Consider the following 22830-nt stretch of genomic DNA (forward strand, 5'->3'; position numbering starts at 1 on the left):
TAACAATAATAACAATAAAAATAATAATAATAACAATAATAAAAAACTTAATAATAATGATCCTTTGTACGTTTTTGGAGCTGAGCTTTTTAAACAAACGCAAACGGCGAAAAAATATTACTGAAGTGAACTTAGAAAGTTTTTTGTTGTGTTTTAAGAAAAAGTTTTTCAACCTTTTGCAATATTTGTTTATCTATTTATATTAAACTACTGTTATATTTAAAGTGTTTTTATATTGTTTCTTATGTAACTTGATTAAGTTGTTCTATACTTTGGACTATTGTTTATTCTATTCTAAAATAAACAGTTAACAAAAATAATATCCAATTGCAGTTGTTAAATACTTTGAATCCGAATACATAAAAGCTAGCTCTTATTTTTTATATTTTATTTTATTGTATTAACCTAATGTTTTTAGCATTTTTCCTACCATTTTTTAATTTGATTTGGAACTTCTTCAATCCAAGTTATAATTTAACTTTTTAAAGTTAAATCATAATTTTTTTAAGTAAAGCTAGGTTATATATAAGCAGGCTTTACCTTAGTACAAAAAGTTACACTATAACTTCAACCCTGAACTAATTATCCACAAAAATTCAAAAATTGTTAAAAAAACTCAAAAAAACTCAAAAAAAAAAGCCAGCTTTTAGCTTGCTATATCAAATTAAATCAGGGTTGAATTTACGAATAGAGTTACAAAAAACAGATATAAATGTTATACTATAAATGATATATACATATATATATATATATATATATATATATATATATATATATATATATATATATATATATATATATATATATATATATATATATATATATATATATATATATATAAAATGGAGGTTATACGCATTTTTTAAAATAGTCTACTTATAAAATATAAATATTTTTATATTGAACTAATTATAAAATAATTAGTGCAAAATAATTCTAGAAAAAAAAATTCATAAGTAAAGTTATTGTAATGGCTAAATTTTTTTATCAATTAAAATGCATTATAAATTGCATTAGGAAATTTATTATGCACAATTGATGCAATAAATTTAACGTAATTTACATACGGAACATATGGATACATAAATACAAATAATATGTATACAAAAATATATACATAAAAGCATTATTAACTTCTTGCTTTGCAACTACATAGTTTCAATATAAAATTTCAAAAGTTATTATTATTATAATATATACTAAAAATTTATTGCTTCTTAAAATCTTTTAAAAAAATGTAGTTTCTTTAATACCTCAAGACAACGTTAGTTTTTGCCATATAGTTATTTGTCTTTTATATACGGTTTAAATTTGATTTTGTCTTTTATATACTTTGTTAAATATTTTCTTATTAATTTTTTTATTATTATTAACTATTGTTAAAAAAGCAGTACAAGAGCCCTTTTTATTGAAATGTTAATTTAGTGGGCATTTGAAAAGCACTTCTGTAAAAGTAAGACTTTTTAAATAATTTTTCTAAAATTTCACAGTTCTTTAATTTCAAAAATCATTTAAATAATCATCAACAAAAACTCCTGAAGGATGAGATTTATTCATTGAATGGTTGGTTGATGGATGCGTTTGATTGACTGATGGATGCGTTTGATTGGTTACCGGAGCCATTAGATTAGTACATTGCAGCACATCATCAGACGGAAGAGGTGGGAAATCAGCTTCAACACGAGAAACATCAACACCAATATTGTCTCTAACGTCGTTCTTCGGACATTTTTTAGCTATTACTAAATTGCATACTTCAGCATCACTTTTATTTGGCTTGAAAGAATTTCGCTTTGAACTTAATTTATTTTTAACATAATTAAGAAACTCGTTTTGTAATTTTTGGTTTTGTTGTTTATACTTTATATTCTCTCTAACATTGACTTCCATAATATTTTCATCTTCTCTGTAAGTTTTCTTTTTTTTAAAGGGACTTGGAAAGTATATTCGGTATTGTGAGTAGTTTAGAAGACATGACATTACGCACATAATTATGACGATGGTAATAAAAATTATCAAAAACACCAAAGATGCTGCCATTTTTAAATTGCTCAATTATATATTGCTACAACTAATATTGTTGTTTAGTGTTGCAACACTCCTGCTAAGTGCGTTAGTTGATAGGCTTCGTTGTGTAACACTTTAGTTGCTCGTTAATTTCAATGGAAATAAAACAGATTAGGCTAAAATAATAATAAAAATTAACAACAAAAAAATAGAATTAAAAAGTTATAAGAATAGCAAATGAAAAGTTATAGCATTTTTTTTTTTTCAGTCTTTGTATAAAAAAAAATAAAAATATTAATAGTAATAATAATTAAAACATTGTTATCAGCTTTTAACGCATCGTTAACCTAAAGCTTATAGTATAAAATAAGAAGTATGTCCTTTTATTAAATGGATATTATCACTTTATTACAACAAAGAAAAGTTGAAAGTTTTAACTTTTCTGTGATGTAATGATTCAAAAGTTTTGAAACATCGCACTAAGTTTTACCGCTTTTCCACATTTTAATTTGATCCGGATACCACATCACTGTTTTATCTGTCAATTTTTTCAAGTCATTTATGACGTACGTTTCAATAAGTTTTCATTTGTGTTGGTTCAGTGGCGCCACAAGAAAAAGGTCTCATTGAATAGTTGAAATTATAAGATAATGTGGAACAAATTTAAGAACTTATACCTCGTTCTTACTGACGAAAAAATAAAAACATCTTACCATTTGTATTTTTTTAAAAACGCGATTACGGCGAAAGCACGCTAAAGCTGTTGTGTCATAAAAATTTAATTTTTATAAATTAAGAACAAAATTGAATATCATGTTAGAGGACTATGCCGTTTCTCTCGATGATTTTTCTTTATTTTTACAGTGAGTATTTTTAAAATATATAACCTGATTTGTAAAAACAGTTTTTTTTAACAGAAACTAGTTTTCACCTTAAAAATGAGTCCACTCTAATTTTGGTAACGCAACTTTTCTGCTTGTTCTTCTTTTTCAACTAGTTGTTTTATTCTCTTTCCTTTCTCGTACCTTTATTCTCTTTCCTCTTTATTCCATACAAAAAAACGAGTGTAAAAACTATAATCTAGTTTCCTACAAAAAAGTTTTTTTTGACTTTTTGTTTCTGCTGACGCACTAATTTAATTTTTCTTGTCATATGAAGCTTTATAAACAAGTCTTTAAAGCAAAGGTCATTCCCATTATATCCTCATACTAAGACGGAGGTCGGTTTATTGTTTACTTTATAAGCTAAAAACACTAAAGTAGTATTAAACACATTTTACAATTTTTCGACAATATCATTTTTTACTTTTTGCGTTTTTTGGTTCTTTAATCATTTTTCGATAGATATATGCTCAGTTTAAAATAATTGGTAAACACGGCAAGGGTAAGTCATGCTGGATTTTAATTGTTATTTAATTCAAAAAAATAATGAGTAATTTTCTTAAATCCTTCAAACAATAGAAAATTGAGAATATGTCCTAATGCCATTTTATTAACATTTATGTCAAGTAACATAAATATTTCATATTTTCTATTCCCCCCGTCATAATTAGATATACGATCAGGGTGGGAAAAATAAAATTTTCCTATCATTTCTACAAAATATCTGCATTAATACATTGATTGATACATAACGGTAACTCTACTCAATATTAAACTCTTTAATAACCGAGCGGCTATTGCTTTGATAATATATTGTTGTAGTATTTGACAGGCTAACACATAGACGTTAAATTGACTGCAGTCGTGGCGCAGTAGTTAGAGTTTTGGCTCAGAACCAAGAAATCCGAGGTTTGGCATCGGCTCTCGCCAAATAGCCATTATTGGTAAAGAAGGAGGAGTGAAATTCCAAGTCAAATATCTTCCACGGTGCTCTGTGAAAAGACATTCCTCCTGGAACGAAACCATAGAAAGAGACTTTACTTTTCTTTTTTTTGTACGACATTTTGTACAAAAAAACAGAAAAATGAAAATAAGAAAAGTGAAATGTAGAGGAGAGTGGAGCACTATAAAGCATTTTAATTGTGGCGGCATCTTCAGACTTGTGACAATTTCATATGGTAAAACAGCTACTACTAGAGCTATGCTTTGATAAAAAAAAAATCATTTGACATCATTTGGCGTGCGAGGGGTCAAACTTTGTGTTTTTTTGATGATAAAGTAATTTATTAGTTTTTAAAGTTCCTATATTTTAAGGTATGTTATTGTATGTGTCTATCAGTAAGTAACATAATTTTGTAAACTACAAACCATAAGAGCTTTACTTCAATCAACAAAACTATTGAAAAAACAATCTGATACTAAAAATTAAGTAATTGTTTTCTATAAGTAAGTATGGGATAACTTGATACAGCAATTCTGGGGGGCCCTAAAACTGTAGAATAGTACTCCATAGTGTCATAAACAATTCTAAAAATCATTTCTTTTAATATTTACATTCAAATTTAATAATATATATGTAAATATTATACTAGGAGATCAACTTGGATATAAAACCAATATTTATTGATACCTAAAAATTGATTTTAATTTGAATTTATTGAATAATAAAGCTAATAACCAAGTCGTGAATTTTATAAATACACTTTTGCAATACAGCGTTTTTCCCATGATTAATAAGCCAACACGTGTGACTAAAACAACTGCATCTATTATCGATAATATTATTACTAATAATTACACAAGGAATAAAATCCAAAGTGGTATTATTAAAACAGATTTAACTGATCACTTTCCAGTTTTTCTGATAATAAATTCTGCAACCCTTGAGAATAAAATAAAAACAAAAACGGTATACGTAAGGAAAATAAATAATGAATCAATCGCCACGTTTCGTGATTTCTTACATGAAGTAAACTGGGAACTTTTAACTGATTCCAATGACGTTAATGATGGCTACAATTTTTTTATTCGCATGTTTACAAGACAATACGAAAAGGCCTTTCCAAAAATAAAAAAAATTGTTAATTCTAAAAATTTGTTAAGTCCGTGGATGACGAGAGGACTCATTAAGTCGTCAAAAAGGAAACAAAAACTTTACCAAAAATTTAAAAAAAAAAAGAACTACAAAATTGAAATCAAATACAAAAAATATAAAAATTCTTTTGAAAAATTAAAAAAGCAACTAAAAAAAAATTACTACTCTTCGTTACTTAATAAAACATTTGGAAATGCAAGGAAAACATGGAATGTAATTAAAGAAATAACAGGAGTGGGAATTGTGAAAAGTGATAATCTTCCAAAAAGATTGCAAAGAGATGATAATAGAGGAGATGCTTTTGTTAATAAAGAAATTGCTGAAACATTTAATAGCTTTTTTATAAATATAGGAAAAAAGCTTGCCGGTGCAATTCCTGAGGGAAAAAATTCATTTAAATTTTTTTTGAAAAAATCTGATTCCTTCATGGAGGAGTCGGAGCTTTTAATTGATGAACTTCGACTAGCAATTAGTATGCTGAAAACAAATAAAAGTGCGGATCTGGATTAAGTTAACCCTGATGTTGTAAAAGCGGTCTCAGATATTATAGAGAAACCTCTTTTTAAAATTTTTAATTTTTCCCTAAAAAACGGCATTTTTCCTGACCAACTAAAATTAGCAAAAATAATTCCGATATACAAAGGCGGTGATGACTCAATAAAATCTAACTACAGACCAATTTCCATACTTTCTTGTTTTTTTAAAATACTAGAGCGTATTATGCACAACAGACTGTACAATTATCTTGAAAAAAACAACATTCTTTATCATAAACAGTTTGGATTTCGCAACAACCATTCCACGGAACATGCAGTAATTGATCTTGCCAACCAAATTTTAAATGGTTTTGATAACGACAGTTGCACACTCGGAATTTTTCTAGATCTATCAAAAGCATTTGATACTGTCAACCACAAGATTCTAATTTATAAACTACACAATTATGGAGTAGTTCACTCCAATTTAAAGTGGCTGCAATGTTATTTACAAAATCGTAAACAAGGAGTACCATATGACTTAACATGTTCCCCATTTGAATCAATAAATTGCGGAGATCCCCAAGGATCAATGACTCCTGCTGTTTTTAATTTATATTAATGATATTTATTTGTCTTCAAAAATACTTAATTATATTATTTTTGCTGATGACACAAATGTTTTCTTTTCTGACTCAAATTTAAAAAATATTTTTTATATTGTAAACACAGAATTAATATATCTTAATGAGTGGTTTGAAGCAAATAAACTTTCATTAAATATTGAAAAAACGAAATATATTTTGTTTGCTAAGTCATCTAAATCCGAGAACCTTCCACTCAAATTACCTGAACTAACAATTAACAATATTAAAATAAAAAGAGTTTTTTAAATGAAAATACTAGGAATAATTTTCGAGGAGAATTTAAATTGGAAAAGCCAAATAAAGCAAGTCGAGAACAAAGTTTCATAGACCCTGGGGATTATGTACAAGACAAAACATGTTTTAAATAATTTATGTTTAAAAAATTTATACTTTTCATTTATACATAGTCATATTAACTATTGTAATATTGCCTGGGCAAACAATCATTTATCTTTCCTAAAAATTATTTATACAAAACAAAAGCAAGCAAGTAGATTAGTTTTGGGCGCAAGTAGATACGAAAGTGCCGAGCCGTTACTCAAGGAAATAAATGCTCTAAATGTATACAAATTAAATATATACCATAACTTGTTATTTATGTTTAAACTTCAAAATGAAATGATTCCAAAATATTTTTTTAAAAGTTTCACTCAAATTAATCATAAATATGATACAAGACATTCAATGAGTAATTACTACATCCCACTAACATCACTCAAAAAATCTGACTTCTCGACTATATGCCGGGACCACGCTTGTGGAATTCGGTTCTTGACGAAAATATGAAAAAAATAAAATCTATTGCTACATTTAAAAGAACTATAAAAAAACACTTACTAAATTTAAACATTACGTACATTCTCTCATTTTTTTGAAAAAAAAATCGAAATAGTTTTGTATTTTTAATTTTTTATGTACTTTATTTAATTTTAATATTGTATTGAATATGTATATGCATATGAAGCGAATTAAATTTTTTTTTTTTTTTTTTGTTTATTGTCTTTAATATGTATACGAATATGTACAGATTTGTAATTTTTTATTTGTTATTTCATATTTTAACTTTATCTTAAATTTCTTCTTTTTTTAACTTTAAGTTCTTATTTAACCTTCTAAAATTTCTAACCAATTTTTTTTTTTAAACTTAATAATTTCACTCTTTTATGTAATATTGGAAAATGTAAACTTTAATTGTATTTTTTTTTGTATTTCACAAAGGGGCTTGATGATAAGTCATTTTGACTTCTACTTGCCCCAGTCAGCTTGTAATTATATATATTTGTTTAAATTTATAGATAACATTGTAAAATGTGTAAAATGACGAAATAAATAGAAAAAAAAAAAAAAAAAAATGACATTTAAAACAATATATTTTTGAAATATGGCTTCGACTATTATATGTATTATTTGGGGTATATGTATTAATTTGTTTGTTTTTCAAGTGAAAGTCTGCCTTAACTCTAAGTTTTATACTTTTTATTTACTTTTTAGATGATGCTCATAGTTCGTGTCGTGGTACTCCATGAGTTTGAATTTTTAATTTTACTTTGAATAATCTTACAAGTTTAACCTGCTATATTTTGCTAAATATTAAATTTAACTTTGTAGATATAAATTTATTCTGCAAATTAAACCAATTGCATGAAAAAAGGCGTATTAAAAAAATTGTTATCAAACAAAAACCAAAAGCGCATCATGGTGCCATACTCTCCTCTAGTACTCACGGTCATTTCCATGCGCTATGTATAGGTACGCATGCGCAAGAAAATGACTACAAGTTCTGAAATGGCTGCGGTACTTAACTACGAGCATCCCTGATTGGATGAAAAATTTGACAATATTAATAATAGTAATACTGTATATATATATATATATATATATGTGTGTGTGTGTGTGTGTGTGTGTGTGTGTGTGTGTGTGTGTGTGTGTGTGTGTGTGTGTGTATGTGTGTGTGTATATATATATGTGTGTGAGTATATATATATATATATATATATATATATATATATATATATATATATATATATATATATATATATATATATATATATATATACTTAATAACAATATATATATGTATGAAGTCAGGTTTTGTCAGACGTCAGGTTGTCAGATGTTTTTTGAAATAGTTTTGTTAACTTTTTTTAAAGTACGGTCAGGTGTATGGTCTTTATAATCACCCTGCTACTGGTAACATGTAACCAGGCTTGTTGGTGCCGAGCCGGAGCCGGAGCCGTGGAGCCGCTGTTTTTTGGTGGAGCCGGAGCCGGAAAAATCTAGCGGCTCACGGTTCTCTTGTATTTTTAATGGAATATAATGTTGTTTTTAATAGTAGACAAATATTATTCACTCATTGTTGAACGAACTTATTGAATAAATCGTTTTAAATTATTATAATATCGATTGCTAACATTGCTTTATTGACACTTGTATTATTATTTTCTGTTTTTAGTATAGGTTTTTATTAGCTTTATTTAGCCTCCCAGTTGGTTTAATTTTAAATCATAATGCATCTAACATGTAATATTGGTAACATAGGCAAGAGAAATTTTATAAATGATATTAAAAATGGAATGGGGGAATTTTGTCCACCCCAAACGCCCTCCGCATTTAGGAGCAGGCGTTGTGCAGTAGTTAGATCTCTTACTTCAGAAGTTAAAAATAAAGTTAACGATTGTTTATTTTAATATAAAACGTTTCAGGTAACGAGAAACTTTGTCTTAATTTTGGGTATCATTTTACGAATATTACTGTTATTATTATTACTGTTAAAAAAAATTCCGACGAGCAAGTTTATTAGTTGTTATTTGTAATTGTTATACTCTTTCTTAAGTACGCACGTTTTATAAGTAATTTAAAAAAACAGCAACCAATTAAAAAAGTTGAAACTCGTAAAAAAAAAAAACTGGCGCGAAACCTTTACACTGTTATTATTAAAATACATGTAAACATAAATTTATATATTGCAATTTAAGTGAAGAATTTATAAATTAAAAGTTTTAATCAGAATATGTTCCGCGATATTTTGTCTAAATAATCCTCATTAAGGTAAGGTAACTTATTTTAAAACTTAATAAAGCAACAATAAAAAACTTTTTATTTAGAAGGTTCAATTTGTTTAATTACAGATTTTTCTTGGTGTTGGTCTGAATAAATCTAAATATTGGTCTAAATATTTTTCTAAAAAAAGTCTAAAAAAAGTTTAAGTTTTCCATTTTAGCATTTAGTTTAAAATGTTGTTGATGTACATTTAACATGACTGGTGTGACTAAAAACACCGCGGTTGTAAACGAAGATATGTTCGAGGATGAATTGATATGCTTTTCCTTCAGTGAAAAGGAAAAAGCATATATTTGCCAGATTCTTGTTGACGAGAATCAAACTAAAAAAATTTGTGGCGCGCAAGTTCTAATGCTAATGAATGGAAAACGAGTAAAAAAACCAACCTCAAATATGAAACGTCACATTAAGAAGAGCCACAGAATACTTCATCATAGAATTGTTCAGGAGCAAGAAAAGAAAAAAGTCGCACAAAAAAGGAATATAAATGTATCCAAAGTTACTTTGTCAAGAAATGGAGGTTCTCTATCTTTCGGTGGACAAAAAAAACAAAAGATACTTGACAATTTTTTTAACAAAGTTATTATAACAATATCGAAAGAAGATTTCAAAAAAGCTTTAAATATGTTAGTACTTCAAAATGGAGCTTCGTTTAACATTTTTAGCCGAGATGGAATAGAAATTTTGACCCGAGATTTGGCAAAAAAATTTGGCATAAAGATCAGTCGTAAATATATGCGTCAGGAAATTCAGACTTGAGCTGAAAAAAAGCGTTCTGATATGAGAAGCGATTTGAATGGAAAACTAATTTTCCTAAAATTTGATGGAGCATCAAGACATCGGCGAAGCTTTCTTGGAGTCAATACTCAATTTTTCTCGTGAGGCAAAATATTAATCAAAACATTAGCAGTCATCGACATACATGCCAGACACAAAGCTGAAGATATTCAAAATGCACTTGAAAACGTACTTGAAAAGTTTGGCACCCGAAAAGAACAAATCCTTGGAATTAGTACTGACAATGGGTCTAACATGATTAAAATGGTGAATGATTTTGGCAAGACGATTGAGATAAACAAGATTATAGAAATACTACCTAGTGAAGATCATGATGAAGGCGGAGATGATATTACAGAAGAACAGATTATTGAAGAGGCAAGTAGTGAAACTGAGGGTTCTGAATTGTGTGAACAACAGCATGATGGTTACTTTGACGAAATCTCCAAAAATATGAACAATGTTTATCTTCGACGTTGTGGTGCACACACCTTTCAACTTGCTGTCACCGATGCAATGAAAGAATCGGAAATCAAAGTAATACTTGAGTGTACTCGTAAAGTTGCAAAACGTGCTCCAATTGCTATAGAATTTTGCAAAAATACAAAACCTTTAAAGTAATTTTATAAATTTTATTATACAAACTAATAAATATGTTTATTTGTTATATTTCAAGAAAAAATATATTCTATAATATAGGTGGCAGTTATAGACGATGTAACTAGATGGTCAAGTACATTTAAAATGCTTAAGCGTCTTTTAGAATTACGTGATGTTGTTGAAGAGCTGGAAGGCCTGCCCCAGGCCCTGCTGCCTTTTAGGGTGTGGTTTTTTAGACAAAGGCTAGGAGAAACAAACTCCGACGTAAAAATTCCCTGCCTTGGTTCTCTTGGTTGACTAAAGGCTAGAGATAGTGTTTCAACTTAACTCATCTTGGGGAGACGTTAACTGCCTCCAGCTACTGTCTTGTAGGAAGCCTCCAAGGCAAAGACTTTAAGGGTAAGCAAAATACTTTTGCTAGCCAGCCTTAAACACCTTCCTCCTTTATTAGGGTGCGTAGATGTAAACCTGAGCTACATTGTTTCCTGCCTAGGAATAATGAGGTTTTTGATTGTGCTTCCTTGATAGTGGTAATGCAACTGTTCTTGTTATCACTAAATGAGAGTACAGCTCTAAAACTCAATTTAATGTTTCTGAGGACGGCTGGTAGTAAGATTTCCTAAATCTATGGCAGCACTTAGAGAGGCTGATTCCATCAACAGCTGTAAAATTTAAAGAAATATCAGAGTATTAACAGTACCAGGGATGGTGTCCCTAGTAATGCTTTTGGTGCGCATTGTTGAGGCTACATAAGAAGTCCAATGTTACAACTTAGGGTTAATTAACAAGACTGAGATAATTGCATAGCTCATTGCTTAGGAGGTTGTACTCTATCTACGAATGCATCAAGTTCTCTTTAAACTTAAATCATGCCAAAAGTAACCCAAAGTGTTAAACATAAAAAACCATCCCCACAACCCAACTGTTTTAATATATCTTTAACTAATATTCGTGGTCTGCGAAGCGACCTTCCATCAGTTGATTCTTACCTCCTGCAAAATTCACCAGACTTGCTTGATCTTAGTGAGACTTAAATTCTGCTGTTCATACTTCTGATCTCAGTGTTGATGGGTACTACCCTTTAATTTGCTAAGACTCCAATAGTCACATGTTTGGCATGGGGTATACATACGCATCAGTTCACTTATTTGTTGTGAAATCAGGTTCAAATCATTTGACCATTCCTTTATGTGCTTTTGCTTATGACTTCTTTACTCTATTACCTTTCTCTTTGTTTTTTATCGTTTTCCTACTTTCCAAGATTGTACTCTTTTAGTTGTAACTTCTGATTAAATTGACAATGTTCTTCCTCTTTAGTTGTCTGTCAATATTGCTGTTATTGGTGACTTAAATGCTCATCACACTGAATGGCTTGGCTCTAACACCACTGACCCTACTGGTCTATAACTTAAAGCCTATAACTTTGCATTTCTCAATCTCTTAAACAAACAGTTAACTATGTGACTCGTTCTACTGACAACCCTAATTATTTACCTTTACTCCTTGATTAATCTCTGGTCTCTGATCCTAGCTTGTGTTCAGTTTTTCCTTTTTCTCCTTTAGTTGGTTCTGACCATTCAATCATCTCTTTAAATTTTTCATTTAGTAGTTTTTCTTTGGGCCAAAGAATGGGCCAAAGAATGGCAAAACATAACTAACGTCTGTTCCTTTAGGAACAAGCCGTGAATGCGGTGTATCCCTTTCTTTTTACAAAAGAAACTAAAATTGCAGAAATTACTAAGGACAAAAATGGAAGAATTATTGCTGTCACAGCAACAATTAAAAAATTAAAATGAAAAAAAAAAAACTTTTTTAAAAAAATTAAATAAACACGCGGGAGTTTATGATTGTTTAATTTTGTCAGGCTATTTTAACATGGTTGAAAACCCAAGCCTCGACCGACAAAGTGGGGATTTATATATATAAATAAATACCATTTATATATATATAAAAAAAAAAAAATCTTCTTGAATTACCGTTTACTACTGACCTTTCATGGAAACCATATATATGATTGATTATTAAGTTAGCATCCGCTAAGGTTGCTTTTCTTTATTGTGCTCGCCATTTTCTTACTCCAGATTTAATTCTCTACATCTACAAATCTATTATTCGCCCTTGTATGGAATGCAGTTGTCATATTTGGGCTGGTTCTTCTAATAATGCTCTTTTCTTCTAGACAAGGTCCAAAAATGCATTGCAAACGTAGTTGGACCCTCTCTAATTGCTAAGCTTGAGCCTCTTTCCCATCGTCATAAAGTTGCATATCTTTCTCTTTTCTACAAGTACTATCATGCACGCTGCTCAAAAATGCTATCACCTCTAATTTAATCACCTAAAACTCTCGTTTGACTCTCGTTTCACTCATTCTCGTTTGACTCTCGTTTCACTCATTCTCGTTTGACTCTCGTTTCACTCATTCTTGTTTGACTCTCGTTTCACTCATTCTCGTTTGACTTGTCATTCAGCAAAGTCTCATTCGTTTACTGGATCTGTCTGTTGCATGCTCTAAAAACTTTTATTCGTCCAGTATATTTTCCCATACTTTAACTCTTTGAAACTTTCTCCCGTCTTCATGTTTTTCTGAACCATACCACCTTCAACTTTTCAAGTCTTCTGTCACCCATTTTCTTGCTCTATAACTCTATTCTTTTTTTTCTAGTAAATCACAAATTAATAGTGGTTGCTTTCAGCTTTGTTGGGAGTAAATCAGAATAAAAAAAACTTTAAAAAACAAACATATATACAGTCTTGGACAAAACATGGTGGACAAACTCAAATTTAGAACAAAAGTTGATCAAAAACTAAAAAAAACTAGTAAAACGATTGTACATTTTATTTTTTATGTAGTTTATTATGTTGTTAACAAAACTTAAAACTTTTGAATCATACTAAAAATCACTAAAATATTTTAAAACACATTTTCCCTAACAAACTACATTTTTCTTTGGACAAAACAAGGTGGACATTGAAAAAATCGACTAAAAAATCAAAAAAATTCAAAAATTAACTTAATATTTGGTAGGACCTCCTTTACTTTTAATTACTGCTTTCATTCTTCGAGGCATCGACTCAATTAATGAGTCAACAATTCTCATGTCAATCTCACATCAGGCTTTCTCTCACTGGTCTTCACATTTGCACGCTCAATCTTATTGTCAATTATTTCCCACAAATGTTCTGTGGGATTCAAGTCAGGGCTTTGTGCAGGCAACTCCATTATAGCAATATTCTTGTCCTTGAACCATTGTTTTACAATTTTTGACGTATGTTTGGGATCATTGTCCTGTTGAAAAATCCATTTTAGGGGCATCTACCATTCAGCATGTGGTAACATAATATCTATATACATAATATTTTTTTTGTGATTCTTAGTATGATTCAAACGTTTTAAATTGTGTTAAGAACATAATAAACAATTTTAAAAAGTAATACATACAATGTATTTACAATTTTTTCACTAGTTCTTTTTAGTTTTCGATCAACTTTTGTTCTAAACTTGAGTTTGTCTACCATGTTTTGTTCGATACTGTAGGTGCGCGGAAATCGCGATTTATAGAACTAATTTTTATGCAAAAATTCTGTGCCACGTTTTTTTGACATTTTAAAAGATAACGTATTTTTATCGTGTTTCATTTCAGTAGCATACAAGGTGGATGCTCGAAATCCGGACTTTTTTGATACAAAATAAAAATTACAATAAAAGTATTAGTTTCAAAGCTATATTTCTGAAATTTTAAACAGTAATGTACACATATAAGAGCTTTCATTTCACTTAATCCAGCTGCTTTTAGCTTTAATGACTCGCTCGATACGCTTCCTGAACCTGGAGCAGGCGTGCTCCACCTCATCGGCCAACATGTTGGCAGCTGCAGTAGTAATTACTCGCTTTAGAGATTCAACAGTGTTGTGACTTGATTTATTGGTCTCACGTTCCAAAGGCCCCAGACATAATAGTCCAATGGATTGAGATCTGGTAAGTTTGGAGGCCAAAAGTGCTTCGACCAGAACATAGGGAGATTTTCTTCAAGCCAACCCTGTATCAAATTGGAGGTATGAGCAGGAGCTGAGTCTTGCTGAAACACATATGGCCTATCATTTGAACACTTGTCCATCTTAGATTTCACGACCTTAATCAGAAGGTCCAAGTAGACTTCTTTGTTGACATTTTGGCCCTTCAGGAAGAAGTGTGGTGGCATGACATGGCCTTTGCTGGAAACAGACATAAAGACATGGACAGAGGCTGGAAACTTTGTCTGACCAATCACTGGGACATCTTCTGGGTCTTGAGCCAACCATCTGTCATTTCTTCTGTTCGCTTTGGCATCCACAGTAAAAGTTTTCTCATCGCTGAAAAAACGAAGTTTACCGGCAGCTTCATGTTTTATTGATGCTAAAAGAACGGAACACTTAGTCACTCTCTTCTCCTTCATTGAAGCAGGCAGCATCTGCCTGACTTTCAGGACATAGGACTTGTACCTATGGTCATCACAGATCACTCTTCTCATGGTGTAATGAGACACATTCATATCTTTGCTCAGTTTCCTGATGGAGGTGCTGGGGTTTTTGTTGATTGACTTCTGTACTCTGCTGATGAAGGCCTTATTCCTGATTGGTTTGCTAGCAGTATTTTCTTTTCATTCTACAGACTCTGCACCATCATTAAACCTCTTTGCAATATCATAAACTGTGCTTTTTGGGAAGCCAAACAATTTTATAATCTCTGGGACAGAGTGCCCGGCGCGGAGGGACTCAACCACTGCAACTCTACGGTCATATTCCTTTGAAATGATGTGCTAAATTTGCAATTTTTATTTTTTTTCCCGAGAGAACAATGTTTGTTTTGATTTATGTTTGAATTTCGCAACATAGAATTTAAAAACAAAAAAATGCCGGCAAATTTAAAACTGTCCGGATTTCGAGCATCCACCCTGTATATAAAAATAGATTTTTTTTGGAAAGAAAATTTTATTTTTATAAGACTTTTATGTTACTAACTTTATTAGTTTTTTTACCAACTTTTTTTGCTCATTAAAATTTTGATGAGGTTCAAACATTAAATACTTGTTGAAGGAGTGAGATTTTTTACTAAATAAATTTTCTACATGCATTTTCTATGCACCGACCATATTTCAGCGAAAAATATTTATTTTTTATATAAATAATTATTAATATTAGTTTATTCCAGTACTTTTGGTAACTAGTTTCTATTTTAAATTCCAGCACATTTGGTAACCAGTTTCTCTTTTTCTGAATTCGGTATACGCGAAGAAATAAAGAAACTTTTTCCCGAGAAATCAAAGAACTATTTAATATTGAACTATTGAAGATTTTTAAAGTTAATCACAATAGAAGAAGGCGAGATGTTTCTCATACTACAAAGAGAAGGAAGAATAGGCTCATACTACAAAGAGAAGGAAGAATAGGCTATATGAGTTTAGTTGATTGTGAATTATACAAACAAGAACAGCGAACTTTAGACAGAGAAACAAGTAATCGACAAAAGAGAAGCAAAAGTGCTAAAAAGAAGAGAAAAAGGAACAGTTTGACGGACACCTAGTTTTGACAGAATCAGAACTGTCAGGGTACTAATAATGAAGTAGATGACTTTATTCCATCATCAGCAAAGAAGTTGAAACTGAAAAAGAATGAAGACACAAAAACAAAGCAAGTGATTACTTCAGCATTTTGTTCAGCTCTTGATCGTTTAAAAGTTTCAACATGTTCTGGTTTCATTGAAAATTGTAAAGAAATTGCAAAAAGAATTATTTCAGAATTCAAACTACAGATTCCATTAGTTGAAATTGAGACAAAAAAACTGTTACTAGATTTGAACAGCAGAGATGAAGTAAACCGACTGCCCATATTAGCGACAGGATATGATGTCGAAAAACTGTTGTCAGTCCCAATACTGGATAGAGGCGGTGAACAAATGAGTTACGCAACTGAACAAGCTTTAAAAGATTGCAACATTTCATATGACGAGGTTGTAGCACTCTGTATTGATACTACTCAAGAAACACAATACATTCAGGTGCTTGTACCTTGCTGAAAAAATTATTTGGGAAGTCTTTATTTTTCACAGCCTGTCGACTTTATGTTCATGAAGTAATTTTATCCCATGTTTACAAAACTTAATTTGGACCATCTATTGGTCTAGAAGTGAAATTGTTTCAATGATTTCGTGATAAGTGGAGTAAAATAAGTAAATGCGAATAAAAATTTTTTTTCTGAATCGCGAGTCTTAACTGATGCAGACCTCAAAGTGTATGGTTCGCTTGTACCATCAGCAGTAGAGTTTGATGTAAATATCCTGCAAGAAACAAAATTATTCTTGCAATAATTACAAAGAATTGTTGCAACTGTCGAGAATTTTTTTCAAGAAAAATTACTTTAGGTCGATGTGGAATAACTTTTCGTACTCCTGGTGCTATGCACCAAGCACGATGGATAGCGAAAGCACTGTACTCTATTAAAATCTACTTGTCTCAACATCAATTTTTTTTAACAAAAATTTGTATTGAAGTGCTTGAAATAAATTAAATATTTATGAAAGAAACTTTGTCAGACGCATGGAGCAGAGTAACCAAATACCGGGAAGCACATAAAATTGTCAATTCTATGAAAGTTGTGAATGACACAGTCAGGATAGGGATGAAACTTATTTCAGATTACGCAAAAATCTTCACGAAAAATGAAACTCAATTGCAAATTAATGAACTTCCACGATTTTACAAACCGTCGAAGTACATCGACGTCAAATTTCAGATATGCGAACGTCCACTTTTGTAAACGCATTACTGAAAACAAGTCGTAATCAGCTAGTAATAACAAGCGAACAATCGGAATAACATTGAATATGAATAACATTAAAATCATGTAAATAACACTAAATTTGAATTAAATGATTAAAACTTTGTTTTAGAAAAAAATTAAAGTACATTTGTTTTAATTCTTTTTAATTATTTTTATTAAATCTGATAAAATCAAGTTCATTGAGCAACCTCTGAATATAAAATTAATTACATTTATATAAACTTTGTTATAGTAGATTTGCAGTGGACCTATATAAGCATATTTTAGCGGTTCGTTAGAGTTTTGCTTATCGTTTACTTAGTGGACCATTAGTAGCAGCCGCTATCAATAGCGAGCCGATTAATTGCCGACATGTTAAAAATGGTTAGTCATCGGCTAGCCACTTTTGGCGGCTGCCACTAATGGTCCACAAAGTAACCGCTCCGAACCAATAAGTGAAAATAAACAAATATGGAGCTGTTTCACACACAAGAACAAAAAGTCTATATAGGTCCACCGAAATTCTGCTATAGAATGTTTGCTGGGTATATATTGTTAATTGTAAATCAAATAATATTAATTTAAAAAAAAATTTTTATGTTCTTCTTTGAAAAAAAGAATTTTTGTAAAGTTCAGTTTGTAAATTTGATTTTGATGTTATTTTGTGGTATTTTGTTCCTTTTTAACAATCGATCTTTCACTAATTAAAAATAATTATAAATATCAGCAATAGCACTTCTTAATTTAAAAAAATCTTGCCTTTATTTACTTTTAGTTAAATTAATTAAATTAACTCTCTTTAACGAGCCGTTGACATGAGGAAAAAGGTTGCGAGGAGTACATATTATGTCAAAATGCTACTTGATAGCTTAATGCGATATTTTGATTTTTTATTTAACTTAGGGCTTTGTGAAGGATAACTTTTATTGTTATTTGTGTTGTTTATAAGTAAAATTTAGCTTTGCAAAAGTTATGAACAATCCTTATATGTAATCATTCGATGAAGTTGTCTGGTTGCTGGACACAGCATAAAAACACAGCTAAATCTGAATAGACCTATTTATAAAGATAGGCAGCTCCTGACAGCACTAGCATTACTGCAATGCAGTTATTCTTTAAATTTTGATAGCAACTTTCAAATTAGTATTCGCGGACGATAAGTTGTGATTGCGTTATTTTGTTAGGTTTTAAAAACGAAATCTCAAAGAAAAACTACAATATATTACTTGTATAACTTTGTTCTTAAAAATTTTAAATTATTGTAACATTGCATTATCTATCCACGATCTAAAATAAACAACATTTGCAAAGACAGTGTAAGTTTTGTCTGATCGGCAATCGCCAGATCCATGACTAACAGCTCCATAAACCTGCCATTTACCGCCAGTGTTGCAAACTAATGGACCACCGCTATCGCCGTGGCAACCAGAAATTTGAGTTGCTCCACCGTCACCAGCGCAAAGCATTCCTTTTGTTATAGAAACTGGTATTGTTCTTCTGTTCAAGTTTTCACATGTTTGATGGTCAACAACATTCATTTTTGCTTGCTGGAGGACGTTTGTCATACTTCCGGGATGACTTATTTTACCCCATCCTAAAATATATTTATAAAGTTAAAATTGCTTTCAGTTGATATACCTTTAGATATCCCTTCACACCGTGTGACCCTAAAAACACGTGATCATACAGTTAGTAAATGTGAGCACGCCTGTCAATGTGAATCCGCGTTTAATCATTTGACCAAAGCAACAACAAAATAAAGCCTCAATTGTAAAATTGTGACAAGTAGTTTTTTATTTTTACGTCTTTAAATTGATAATAACATTTCACATACATTTGTTTAACTTTTTTCGAATAAGAATGAAAAAAAAACAACATCTTTTTCTTTAGAACATTTTATGATGCTATATTAACAAGGTTCATCGGAATATTAAATAAATACCGATTTATTTATTGTTGTAATATCTAACTGTCGACTTGTTTATTGTAGCATTAAATAACTTGTTTACTGTAGCATTAAATAGTGTTATAAATATGTTCGTAAAGTTAAAAAAAAAAAGAAACATAAATAAAATAAATAGCAAAAGTTAAATAAAATTGGTATACCTGAAATAAAGCATGTAGTTCCCGGTGCAGCTTCAATAGTAGGTAAACACGCAGTGCTGACATAACTGCTAAGCCTACAAGGTCGTGATAATTTAATAAGTGCTATGTCATTGTCAAGCGTTTGAGGATTGTAACCTCTATGTTTTATGATTTTTAATGCTGGAATATCTTCTTCCGTTCCTTCATTAACACTCAAAGTGTGTTCTCCGGTCCTTAAATTCAATAGCAAAAGTAAACTTTTGTTGTTTAAATTGAAATTGAAAGTTCAAAAACAAAACTTGAAATATTATATTTTATTAAATATATTCAAACAATTTTAAAAAGCTACACCATAAGATTCATGTTAAAGTTTTATAAACTTTTCAATTTTTTTTTATTTAAGTTTAAGTTAAGGCAAAAATGCATTCAACAAAAAGAACCGTGAAAGACGCCAAAGTGTATTTTTTTCATGCAAAGTGTATTTTTGTCATTTTCCATGCATTCAGTATACCATAATCAATTACTTTTCCATAATTTGATTAGATCTTGATTTTTTTTCACCTGTATTTTACAAAACTTTATTTTTCAGCTCAAATTAAAAAAAGCCTTGTTACTAACTTCCCTATTAGTTTCCTGGCCGTGTTAAAGTTCGGGTGAAAAATCTTTAAAAAAGCATATTGCTGCACTCGACTTAATGCAAGTTTAAATATTGAAACAAAACTTTATGTTATTTAAAATTATGTTAATTAAAACTTTTTAAATGAAATTATTTTTTCCTCTGAACTTGTACTCATATTAAATTAAGACGTATTATTATTTTAAATCGAAAATTTGAAAATAGATTGTAAATAAAATGACCCATTTTAAATTTATAAATAAATGAATAATAAACATATAAACTTACAAAAAAAAAAAGTTGATAAACTTAATAACGTTTTATGGTTAATTGAAAAAATTTACGTTAAAAAATATGTATTTATTAATTTGAATAAAAACACATCAATAAGATTTGCTAATACTTTAAAAGCTCAGCAAAACGTGATACTCTTATAAATGTGCCATTAACATACTGTTGCTTGTCTATCGAGATTTTGCATATAAGTCTACTAACTATCAACCTTGATTGCACTCTATATTTATTATTATCCCATCAATCATGACAGGGCTTTCTCGTGAATATCAGGGGCCCTGTGCCAAAATATAAAATGAGGCCCCCTAAATTAACTTTTTCTTTTATAAATTACAACAAAAATGTAAAAATCAGTTTCATTCAATGCATAAAATAAAGTATTCATTTGAAAAGTGCAATTCTCCTAGCGTTTCTAGAAGCAAAATAATCAATCAACTCTTCGAATCTAATTTTAATTATTTATTATTTGGAGGAGGAAGGGGGTGGCCCTCTTTAAATGTGAGCCCTGTTTGAAGAACCGGACCGCACACCCTGTGCGCTGGGCCTGAATCATGAGTAAGTAACAGCTTTTATTGTTCTCCCATACTTGAGTTAACAACTATACCAGTTAAATTACTACAATAAATTAACAGCAACAGCAGCAACTCAAAGGTGCCATAGTTACTGTTAATTTGTTAACGAAAATAAAAGAGAGATATTGAAGTAGAAGCGTTAAAGAAGAAACCAGAACTTCTCCTACCTTGTATATATTTGCGACGCGTCGAACTCTTTTCCGTGTACACAATGAGCAGCAGTGAGAACCCATTCTCTGTGAATGAGTGTTCCTCCACAAAACGCTTTTCCTCCCTGCCAAAGCAATACTTGCCAAGGCCACGAGCCTTTTGTTGGAGTTGTTCCTGCAATTACACGACTACTTTGAATTGATGGTTTTCCGCACCCTAAGAAAAAGTCTTTAACTAAACATAGTGTACCGAACAAATTTCTTAGCAAAATGAAGAACGCTTATCAAATACTTTTATGTTAACTATAACAACTAACGCTTCAACATATAAGATGGTTGTAAAATTATAGATAATGTTTGTCTATATAAGTTGTCCGTTATCCAAGTGAAATTAAAAGCGCTTGTCCCACATGGGTTCAATGTAGGTTTCCATGTATCCAAAACGGAACCCACATGGAACCCATGTGATAAAAGCGTTTTTTTTTCACTGGGAGTAGTTATACGTCATAGTACTATAAATGGTGGCATTAAACCAATAATATTTTTAAAACTAAATTAAACAATCTATCTTTTTTTAATATTTAATCAATAATACTTTTAATTATCAAAAAATTAGGTACTCTGTTATTATTTTAAGATAGAGAAAAAGCTTTTCAATAACGCAACATTAATGACTGTTCCGTAAAGTTCCGCAAGTTTTCCGTACTTTCAATAACTTATTGACATGTGTTTTCCTTTTTTTTTTAATTCATGCAAAACTGTCAATTTGTTTATAAATTGTGTATTACAACAACTACAAAAAATGTCAAAGCCAAATAGTAAAATACATATTTCCTTTGTATCCCCAACGTTGAAAACGGCTTTGATATTTTCTCTAATTGGTTAACAATTTAATTTGTCACTGGTTTCGGTATATGATACTGTTAGACTATTGTTCGTTCATGAAAACAAAATGACCTACCTACTGGAAGAACACCAGGTAATGAACCTAAATTAGAAATTATAAAAATTTCAGTTTCTAAAAATTTATATTGTTGTTTATGTTTTGTTTAAATTCGACAATTTAAAATCAAAATTTCAAGATAAAAGTTTAAAGGGTAAACTTAATTACAGTAGTTGCATGTTTGTTCACAATATTGACTCATGAAAGCAATCAACGAGGGCTGCGTGCACAATACTTGATTTGCTTGACACCATTGTTGTGAATAGTCTGAGCAAGCTAAATAAAAAATCCATGAACATTTTGATTTCATTTTTACGCTTTTTATAATATTTAATTATTTGTTTAAAATTACATATGTGACGTCACCGTAGCGAAATGCAAAATAAATACCTGAAGCCGTTGTAATTAAGGCAACCATTAATAAGAAGAAAAACAATATTTTTATCATTTTGCGACCTTATTTAGAGGTTTTCTATTTCGACCTTGTTTAGAAGTTTTCAAACTGTTGCGATATTACTCAGTGACTTTCAATCTATTATAAGGCAAAGAATTGTTTGTTCATTCTCACAAAATGTGATTTGTTCACCCACTCCCCAAATAGTGGCTTGTTTGTTCATATTGCGCGTCTGTTTCGCATATTTTTGCATATTAATTTATCTGATTTATTATAAATATATTTTAAAATAAAACAATAAGATATTAGCTTCAAGTAAACACCAACTCAGCTGTCAGCAGCTGTTATTTTTGTGGAAACTCAGCTCTGACATGTTTTGTAAGAATATGTTTCTAAGAATTACTAGGTTTCTAAGAACTATTAAGTTTCTAAGCGTTAT

The 22830-nt window shown here is 30.2% G+C and overlaps 1 protein-coding gene and 1 long non-coding RNA gene across 2 annotated transcripts; both read right to left on the minus strand.

Annotated features, from left to right (window-relative positions):
• Window positions 1-1098: 1098 nt before the first annotated feature.
• Window positions 1099-3175, minus strand: LOC136082392 (uncharacterized). Its single transcript, XR_010639657.1, has 2 exons — window positions 2939-3175; window positions 1099-2183 (listed from the first exon to the last, which is right to left on the minus strand). It is a non-coding gene; the product is annotated as an uncharacterized LOC136082392 (long non-coding RNA).
• Window positions 3176-18560: 15385 nt separating this feature from the next.
• LOC136071958 (trypsin-3-like) lies at window positions 18561-22614 on the minus strand. The gene is made up of 6 exons (XM_065801573.1): window positions 22388-22614; window positions 22166-22273; window positions 22016-22042; window positions 21073-21271; window positions 19445-19656; window positions 18561-18932 (listed from the first exon to the last, which is right to left on the minus strand). The coding sequence occupies exons 1-6, from the start codon at window positions 22443-22445 to the stop codon at window positions 18595-18597; spliced, it is 942 nt and encodes a 313-aa protein (XP_065657645.1). The 5' UTR covers window positions 22446-22614; the 3' UTR covers window positions 18561-18594.
• Between the last annotated feature and the right edge of the window lie 216 nt (window positions 22615-22830).

Source organism: Hydra vulgaris, chromosome 07 (genome assembly GCF_038396675.1).
Source record: "Hydra vulgaris chromosome 07, alternate assembly HydraT2T_AEP".
In the NCBI taxonomy this organism is placed as follows: domain Eukaryota; kingdom Metazoa; phylum Cnidaria; class Hydrozoa; order Anthoathecata; family Hydridae; genus Hydra; species Hydra vulgaris.